The sequence below is a fragment of the Lithobates pipiens genome, unplaced genomic scaffold (assembly GCF_037356315.1).
Source record: "Lithobates pipiens isolate NorthernLeopardFrog02 unplaced genomic scaffold, aLitPip1_a1.2 Scaffold_19, whole genome shotgun sequence".
In the NCBI taxonomy this organism is placed as follows: Eukaryota; Metazoa; Chordata; class Amphibia; order Anura; family Ranidae; genus Lithobates; species Lithobates pipiens.
This window is the reverse complement of record NW_027507764.1, coordinates 31,339,517-31,349,595: the sequence shown is the minus strand read 5'-3', so window position 1 is coordinate 31,349,595 and position 10,079 is coordinate 31,339,517. Positions and strand designations below refer to the sequence as shown.

Genomic DNA, 10,079 nt, shown 5'->3' with positions numbered 1-10,079 from the left:
CTCTGCGGCAGAACCGGTTCTGGGGAGATTTTTTCACCGCGCCAGTGGCTGCTAATGTGCGACGCATGCAGACTTCTGCGGCCATTTGATGAGATCACCAAACTGGCCAGTCGCAGCCATGGTGCCATCAGTGACATGGTACCTTATGCCTTCTTTATGGAGCGTGCATTGCGTTGTGTCATTGATCAAGCCGTGGAGCATCACTGTGCTGGTGTCAGTGCTCTCTATCACGGTGCTGGTATCAGTGCTCTCTATCACGGTGCTGGTATCAGTGCTCTCTATCACGGTGCTGGTATCAGTGCTCTCTATCACGGTGCTGGTGTCAGTGCTCTCTATCTCGGTGCTGGTGTCAGTGCTCTCAATCACGGATTTGGTGTGGTGTCAGTGCTCTGCATTTCGCTGCTGGTGTCAGTGCTCTCTCTCTATCTTGGTGCTGGTGTCAGTGTTCTCTATCTCGTTGCTGGTGTCAATGCTCTCTCTATCTCCGTGCTGGTGTGGTGTCAGTGCTCTCTATCTCTGTGCTGGTGTGGTGTCAGTGCTCTCTATCTCGGTGCTGGTGTCAGTGCTCTCTATCATGGTGCTGGTGTCAGTGCTCAGTCTCTATCGCGGTGCTGGTTTCAGACAGAGAGGGAGATAGCAGCAGAGAAGCCAATCAGCAAGCAGTGCTAGCACCATGGCTGAGGATCAGCACTGGACTGGCACCTCCGGACCACCGCAGTGGAGCCCTGCATAGGTGGAGGTAAGGGCTGGGCAGAGGGAGGGACTCAAGCACAGGTTGGCACACTGGAACACTGGCACAGAACTGCGCTGCCCTGACTGTGGCATTGATCATCTCCTGCACCCCCTTCATAGCCTGGCCTGACCTTGCCTCTCCTCCATGGCCTTCATGTGCTCCTGAATTGTCAAAATTTCACAGATAAAAAAAGAATGCTTGTCGTTGTCGATCCCAGATTCACTTACTACTTTTGTTATGTCAGTGTTCATGTTGTGGGACTATGTGTGCACAGCTAGTAAGTATTTTGTGGCTGAAAATATGACCTGGAGGTTTTTAAGGTTCGCCTGCCATTAAAGTCAATGGGGTCCGCTGCAAACTTTGCGGTTCGCAAACTTTTGGCCGCATTCACGAAACGTTGCGTCTGAAGTTCGTCCATCACTAGCCACCATGACCCCTCTTTTTTTTGCATTTATATTGGAGAAAAAGTAGTGTTGGAAGTTTCTGTGAGAGCATCTAGGTGGAGTAATGTGATGAAAGTGTGTCTCTTGTGCGCATAGTATATCGCATTGGGAGGAGTCAGCCTCTTTCCAAAGGGATGCTCTCTTGGCCGGGTGGCTTCGTTTATGTGCATTAATGTAGAGTAGTTTAATTGGCATGTATCAAGTTGGAAACTGTGAATGATGGGGATCGATGGTACTCACATTTATGTTGATGGGAGGTAGTCCACTTGGAGGTAGATGTTCTTCTTTCCAAGACGATGATGCTTCTAAATTGCTGCTTGGTTCGGGTAGGTGCCATTTAGAGTCTGGAGGTTATTTTCCATAGAGATGAACTTGGAGATGTATCTGGTATAGGTAGTTGATCCACATAACAAAAGGAAAGGTATACCATAACGAATTGAAAAAAAAGAAAAGAATGATCACACGCCCCTCCCTCCCAGACCATCTTAAAAGACGCAGTTTTGGTGTTAAGAAGAAGTTTTAGTTCATTTTGGCTGTGACACCTGATTTATTTATCCAATGGTAATAGGCCTGAACAACAGATCCAAAAGCTACCGGAAGGTTTACTTCTGATAAAGCCGAACTCCTCGACTTACTAAAAATTGTCCCGAGGCACAGGAGTTTCATGGTATAGCGTATGAGTGTCCTTTTCACAGTACAGCACTGCAGTTCAATGAAATATCAGAACACGCGAAAACACTTAAAAACTACAATCCCACATTCCCCTGAACCCCTATCCATCCCTGTATGGGAATGCCCAGATTTGCTAATGATGTGCCCTGGGAGAGAGGAGGAAGAGAGAGAAAGTGTTTGAGATAGGTAAGAGAGAGAGGGGGGAGAGAGATAAAAGAGGGAGGGAGAGAGAGAGGAGGACGAGAAAGAAAGAGGGAGGGGGAGAGAGGAGAGAGATGAGAAGAGAGACCATGAGAGAAAAGTAGGAGGAATAGGAGAGAGATAGGAGGGAGAGAGAGACGATCAGGGAAGGATAGAAAGAGAGAGAGGGGGGAGATAGAGGGGAGAGAGAGAGGAGGGGAGAGGGAGAGAGAGAGGAGAGAGAGATAGAGGGGGAGAAAGGGGGAATGAGAGAGAAAGAGTGGGAGACAGAGAGGGGGAGAGAAAGGAGGGAGAGGAGAGAGAGAAAGTGTTTGAGAGAGGTAAGAGAGAGAGGGGGAGATAGATAAAAGAGGGAGGGAGAGAGAGAGGAGGAAGAGAGAAAGAGAGGTAGAGGGGGGAGAGAGAGAGGAGAGGGGGAGAAATGAGGGAGAGAGAGATAGTGTGAGAGAGGTAAGAGAGAGAGAGAGGGTGAGAGTAAGGGAAGAGAGAGGGAGAGAGGAGAGATGGCGGCGGGGAGAGAGAGAGAGGGACAGGAGAAAGAGAGAGAGAAGGGGCACAGAGGGGAGAGAGGGAGAGAGGAGGAAGGGAGAGAGAGAGGGGAGAGAGAGAGGGGAGGGATGGGGGTGGAGAGAGGGAGAGAGGAGGAAGGGGGAGAGAGAGGGGAGAGAGAGGGGGGAGAGAGGGGAGAGAGGAGGAAGGGAGAGAGAGAGGGGAGAGAGAGAGAGGGAGAGAGGAGGAAGGGGGAGAGAGAGGGGAGAGAGGAGGAGGGGAGAGAGAGGGAGAGAGAGGGGGAGAGAGGAGGAAGGGGGAGAGAGAGGGGAGAGAGGAGGAGGGGAGAGAGAGGGAGAGAGGAGGAGGGGAGAGAGAGGGAGAGAGGAGGAAGGGGGGAGAGAGAGGGGAGAGAGAGGGGGGAGAGAGAGGGAGAGAGAGAGAGGGAGAGAGGAGGAAGGGGGAGAGAGAGGGGAGAGAGGAGGAGGGGGGAGAGAGAGAGAGAGGGAGAGAGGAGGAAGGGGGGAGAGAGAGAGGGGGTAGAGAGAGGGGAGGGATAGGGGTGGAGAGAGAGAGAAAGGGAGAGAGGAGGAAGGGGGAGAGAGAGAGGGAGAGAGGAGGAAGGGAGAGAGAGGGGGAGAGAGAGAGAGAGAGGGGAGAGATGAGGGTGGAGAGAGATGGGGGAGGGGGACCAGAGTATGAACTCCTTTCACCCAGCAAGTAATAAGCAGCTGAGTTTCAGCACAGACTTATGAAATTCCTTAAAGGGTAAGTTCACCTTACAGAAAAATCTGTAAGGTGAACTTACACAGGACCCCCAACTCACCCCTCCAGTTCCCCTGACATGGAGCTCGGCAATCTCCCGCTCTGAGCCCCGCTATAGCCCCATCATGGGTCCCGGGCTAATCCCTGCTGCTTAATCTCCATAACGTACCCCGTCAGGAGTAGTGATGTCCAGTTCATGAACGAATCGTTCTTTTGAATCGATTCTTTTCAGTGAACTGATTCGTTTGAAACACTTCACTCTGCACTCAGTACATAGCAGAGCAGCAGAGCTGGCAGTGGTAATATGATCCTAGAGTGAGAGAGCTCCGCCCCTCCCTGCAACCAATCAGCTGACTCAAAGCACAGCGACACTCAGGAACTGGATACAAACTTAAAACAAGAGCCAGGAGTACACAGTACACCGAGTTAAAGAATCGTACAAGTTACCGAGTTAAAGAATCGTACAAGTTACCGAGTTAAAGAATCGTACAAGTTACCGAGTTAAAGAATCATATCAGTTTTTAGAACCCAGTACACTGAAAGAACCACGAGTCACCACCAGTAAAACAATACACTAAACCAATGAGGTGGCAGCAGTGATCAGGTGGTACGTACAGCCTAAGGCCCTTTCACACTCGTGCGACTTGTCCTGCGACTTGAGACTGCAAAGTCACATGACAAGTCACACCCCATGATTTCCAACGAGTTCAGTTCATATCTGTGCGACTTCAAAGTAGTTTTTGTACTACTTTTGTCTGACTTTGATGCGACTTGTGGCAGAGACCTCAAGATTACACAGGCATTGCTTCAAGTCGTGGCAAAAATCATGGCAAAAGCACTTGACTTTCAAATCGCACAAGTGTGAAAATAGCCCTAACGATTGGATTTTACTACCAGGGGTACTTCGCCCATGGTAGTGGTAGTAAAATGTGATCATCATTCCTGCGCATGCGCTGTAAAGACTATGGGAAAATCTGATGGCTAGCAATTTTAACTGGGAAGTTGGCCCATCAGAATGCAGTTCACATGCACAAAAACCCACTTTTCATTTAGGCTCCATTTCCACTTGTGCAACTTGTCCTGCGACTTTGTACTCTATGATTTCCAATGAGTATTATTCGTATCTGTGCGACTTCAAAGTAGTCCCTGCACTACTTTGGTCCCACTTTGATGCAACTTGAGATCCATAGACCTCCGGAATACACAGGCATTGCTTTAAAGTCGCATCAAAATTGCGGCAGAATTGTGCAACTTTCAGGCTGCGTTAGCCTAAAAAGCCAGAAAGTTGCACGATTCTGCCGCGACTTGAAGCAATGCCTGTGTATTCTGGAGGTTTAGGGACCTCAAGTCACATTACAATGGGACCAAAGTAGTGCAGGGACTACTTTGAAGTCGCTGTGACTTGAAGTCGCACAGATATGAATGGTACTCATTGGAAATCGGGTACTTCTTGTCATGCAACTTTGCAGTCCCAAGTCGCAGGACAAGTTGCACAAGTGGAAACAGAGCCTAAATGAAAAACGGGGTTTGTGTGCATGTGAACTGCATTCTGGGGCAACTTCACAGGTAACATTGCTATCCATCAAATTTGCGGAAACCTAGGCTCAGGGCCAGTTCACACTGCTGCATAGTGCAAAATCGCATGCGATTTGCACTGCAGTGCAAATCACAGGCAATGTCCGTGCAATGCGATTTCAGCCATACAGATAGTATGGCTGAAATCGTATCGCATTCGGACTAAACTCGCACAGGACCCTTTTTTTGGTCCGCACCAGAATCAGATCGCATGGCACTCATGCGATCCGATTCATGTCCAAACTGACACTTCGCAGTGCGACATGCGAACTGAAATGGGGGTGCCATTAACATTGTATGACACTCCCCAGCAGTTCGCATATGTCGTTGTGAACTGTCGTGCGAGTCGGGTGCGATGCAGGAACCCGTCGTGGAATCGCAGGGTTCCCGCATCGCACAAGTGTGAACCCAGCCTAACACAGCTGTTTGTGTGTCACCAAAATGCATGACACTGAGCTAATCTGACAACAATGGAATAATTGTCAATTGACAACAATTGTGCTCTGCGCCGATGAACTAAATCAAAGTAAACATTACCAGGACCTGCCATCCTTCTGTGTGAATCACTCTTCTGATTCTACTCATTTAAGAAGGTTGAATCAGAGCTTCGGTTCACTTGCTTGTCAGTAGACTCAGCAAGTGAACCGAGGAATCGATTCATTGAATCGGTTCATTTCAGTGAGCAGTTCGAAATGAACCGATTCATTTTAAAGATCCGAACTTCCCATCACTAGTCAGGAGGCACATTTAGGAGCGTTCTAATTGGTCGGCGCCGACCAATCAGAAAGCGCGTAGCCCATCCCTGCAGAGGGGAAGAATAAGAGTTAAAGCCGCGGGCATTTCTAAGCCTTGGACCCCTGACGCGGCTATACTGGGGCTCAGAACAGGAGATCGCCGAGCTCCGGGTCAGCAGTACTGGGGGAGGGGGGGGGGCGTAGAGAGTCTTGTGTAAATTCACCTTACAAAATTTTCTGTAAAGGTGAACTTACACTTTAAGTATACAAAAAAAGCTACAGACTATACTGTAGAGATACAAAATCACAGACAATATATATATATATAAAAAAAGTTCACATTTTTATTGTTCGATGCGTTTCTTGGGTCAATGCAGAAATGCATTGAAGCGTGATATCCTCATATGCACTTGCTTTGGAAATATGGATTAAAAAATAATTTGTACATTTATAATGATGTATTTGGATGTCTTTGGGGTGAAATATTGTACTTTGGATATGGATGTACAATATGTAATACATATTTTATTGTGGATCTTTAAATGGAAGAACAATATTGAACGTTTTATATAATTAGTTTGTGATTTGTACCTCTAATGTCCTGTATCTTGTTCTGTATGGTGATGGAGATTCATAAGTCTAATGTATAGGATGTGGTACCTTTAATTAGGATTATATTTGTAGAGTCCCCCCCCCCCCCTTTTTTTGGTTGTGTTCGTGATTCCAGTCTCAGTGTAGAGGGAAGGACAGAGGTCACTTCCCGGGGTGGAAGCTTCTTCAATGGAACTCTGCTAAGGATTGCAGTAGAAGATGATTCCCTGAGATTTGGATGGGATCCAGTACACAGGACTTCCTATTCTTTTTTTTCCCATAGAAGCACAGAGAGGGACAGAGGTGTGTGTGTGGGGGGGGGGGGGGGGTAATACACAGCTGATCTGCAAATATAAAACTGTGTGTAGTAAAGACAGACTGTCACTGATTGAAGGGAGCTGTGCAGGGGAGGATAGCTTGTGTCCCCTCTCTGATCATCTATAACACATCCTGTTTGCTTCAATTCTCCTTTCAGAAGTTCAGGTTGGTAAGAACTTGGAGAAGGGTGGAGAGGAGTTGGGGGTGGGGGGGGGTAGAGAGAGAGTCATTCACTGTACAGAAGGCTCACACACCTATTATGTCTGGTCTCCCCCTGAGGCTCCGGCATCTCCTGTATACACACAGGATCTCTGTCTCACCCTCTCTGTTCAAATCTGCCACCCACACCAGGAACCCCTTTTGTAGGCAGTGTAGCCAGGCACTGCACACCAAGGGGTGGAGCTTGGGGCTGGGCAGGAACAGCAGGGATTGGGTGAGAGGTGGGGTGGAGCTTGAGGCTGGGCAGGAACAGCATGGTTAGGGTGTGGGGTGGAGCTTGAGGCTGAGCAGGAACAGCATGGTTAGGGTGTGGGGTGGAGTTTGAGGCTGGGCAGGAACAACATGGTCAGGGTGTGGGGTGGAGCTTGAGGCTTGGTGGTAACAGCAGGGATAGGGTGGGAGTTGAAGGGTGGAGCTTGGGGATGGGCAGTAATGGCAGGGATAGGGTGAGGTTAGAGCTTGAGGCTTGGCGGTAACAACAGGGATAGGGTGGGAGTTGAAGGGTGGAGCTTGGGGATGGGCAGTAATGGCAGGGATAGGGTGAGGTTAGCGCTTGAGGCTTGGTGGTAACAGCACGGATAGGGTGGGAGTTGAAGGGTGGAGCTTGGGGATGGGCAGTAATGGCAGGGATAGGGTGAGGTTAGAGCTTGAGGCTTGGCGGTAACAGCACGGATAGGGTGGGAGTTGAAGGGTGGAGCTTGGGGATAGGCAGTAATGGCAGGGATAGGGTGAGGTTAGAGCTTGAGTCTTGGCGGTAACAGCACGGATAGGGTGGGAGTTGAAGGGTGGAGCTTGGGGATGGGCAGTAATGGCAGGGATAGGGTGAGGTTAGAGCTTGAGGCTTGGTGGTAACAGCAAGGATAAGGTGAGTGGTGGAGGTGAAGCTTGAGACTAGGTGGTAAAACTGGGGTAGGGTGGAGGTGGATCTTGAGGATGGGCAGTAACAGTAGAAATATGGTGGAGGGTGCAGCTTAAGGCTTGGCAGTAACAACAGAGAAAGGGTGGAGGGTTGAGGCTTGGCAATAACAGCAGGAATAAGGCAAGTGGTGGATCCAATCCAGCCTCTGCTCATCTTATCCATCCAGTCACTCAGGGGTGAATGTTGCTGGTGGGCACTGTGAGAGAGCGCTTCAGACGTTTATCCTGAAGTGACAGTTGCTCCCAGCCATCGTATATTCACAGACAGGTTCTCCTCTCCGCAGATCTTGATGGACGGGAGAAATCTGGGTTTTTTATAAACTCTTCGTGAAAAAAAAGGATGGTTGGCAATCCTTGTTTAGGGGAAGTTCTGAGGACGAGAGAAGACAATGGTGGCCATATTTTGAAAAAGAAAACAATCTAGAGGCAGTTTTGATAGAAGAAAAGATTGTGTAATTTTCAAAGTATATCTGATTTACATTTGTTGTTGTTCAGTTGTTTAATGTCCGACTCTTCATGGACCATGGCGCGCCAGACTTTTCTGTCCTCCACTGCCTCCCGGAGCTTGCTTACCTTCATGTACATTGTTTTGATGATGCTATCTATCTATCTTGTTTTCTGTCGTCTACTTTATGAGTCTCTGGGTGTAAGAAGTTAGAGCAGATCTTTACTTTTCCTTTCCTTCCCTCTGTCAATGTTTGATGTACAGAACAGGCAGTGATAAGACTGAGCACTGAGCACACTGACTGCAGCTGGGGGTCCTCCTGCCATGTCTACACTGCGGTCTTATCTGGTGATCACCGTCTGTCTCCTCTGCCAACTGATGCCGGTTGATGCCAACGCTCCGGAGGGGGGAGGTAAGACAAAGAAGGTGACATTTAATATTATCACAGGCTGATCCTGATTCTTTATATATTATTTTCAGTCATCGATGATTATGGAATATTATGGTGAGAAACGGCAGGGAATTATCCTGGGCTCACCAGGGAAGGAGCCTTCATACCTCCATCACACATTCATGTGCCAAAATAAGTTTATTGTCAGAGGTTGGAGTTGTTCACATTGTTAATGTCATAACGCTATAAAAAAACCTTTAGGATTGGTTCACACCAGTCTGTGCGGTAAAATGCCGTATTTTACCATGCGGACAGCCATCAGTGTGAGGTCCAGCATTTTTTTTAATGCCCAACACCCGAAAATCTGAAAATTCTCCCTTACTGTGTGGTTGTGTCCGTATTTCAAGGGTTGATTGCTTGTTTAGTCTAGCGGAGAGTAAAAACACTTTTACTTACCTGATCCTCTGCTCCCCAGTGGTGGACTGTCCCTCGAAATCCCCCCCAGTCCAACACAGAGCAACCTTGCATTTGTCTTGGGACCTTACACCATTGGACCATGGGGGAGAAGACAATGTTAGGATTAGCAATGATGATATATAACGGGAGTCAGCTTTCAACGGACACCACACCCTAATCAAAATGGGAACACCAAAACCAAAATGGAGAACACTGGAACACTGTAGATTTTTAACCACTTCAATACCGGGCACTTTTATCCCTTTCCTGCCCAGACCAATTTTCACCGCTCAGCTCTGTCACACTTTGAATGCCAATTGTGCAGTTGTGCTACACTGTACCCAAATGAAGTGATTTAACTTTTTTTTTCACATAAATGAAGCTTTCTTTTGGTGTTTTTTTATTTTTTGCTAAATACACAAAAAATTACGTGTAGCACCCTCTACCTTAGGTAGGTAGGTGCTAGTGTAGGTTTTCTTTTTGTGTAAGCTGCCAGCTCAGGTAAATTTAGTCACTCCTATGCTGTGAGCTAGGCCTGTTTGTTTTGATCTGGGGGCAGGGGAGTGGTTTAGTGTAGCAGTAGGTGGCTGATATGTACTTCAGCTCTTGGGCGCCTCCTCTGTTTCCAGGGAGAATGTTCTGGAAAAGGGGCAGGGCAGAGAGCCGGACAGGGCCGTCTTTAAAGCGGAGGTCCACCCTAAAATGGACCTTCCGCTCATCGGAATCCTCCCCCCCTCCGGCACCACAATTGGCACCTTTCAGGGGGGAGGGGGGTGCAGTTACCTGGATAATCCAGGTAAATGCACCCACTTCCGGGATAGCTCTCTGCGGAAAGGGGCGTAGATTACGCCCCTTTCCGCAAGTGCCCGCCCCTTTCCGCAAGTGCCCCGCTGCCTGCTGGGAAAACACACAGATCCCAGAGGCAGCGGGGACCGTCCTTATTGCGCAGCGCGGCTCGCGCATGCGCAGTAGGGAACCGGGAAATGAAGCCGAAAGGCTCCATTTCCTGATTCCCATACCCAAGATGGCGGCGGCAGCACCCGAGAAACGATCTACAGATCGGCTTCGGGTGCCGACATCGCGGGAGCGCTGGACAGGTAAGTGTCACTATTTTAAAAGTCAGCAGCTG

The 10,079-nt window shown here is 48.7% G+C and overlaps 1 protein-coding gene across 3 annotated transcripts in view; it reads left to right on the top strand.

Moving 5' to 3' along the window:
• The first annotated feature begins 6,576 nt into the window (after positions 1-6,576).
• The window catches only part of LOC143995870 (uncharacterized), a 207,934-nt gene continuing 204,431 nt past the window's right edge, over positions 6,577-10,079 (top strand). For all 3 annotated transcript variants that reach the window (XM_077490596.1, XM_077490595.1, XM_077490594.1), the window contains exons 1-2: positions 6,577-6,686; positions 8,368-8,515. In XM_077490596.1, the coding sequence (XP_077346722.1) occupies positions 8,428-8,515 (88 nt within the window). In that variant the 5' untranslated portion in view covers positions 6,577-6,686; positions 8,368-8,427. The remainder of the gene's footprint in view (positions 6,687-8,367; positions 8,516-10,079) is intronic.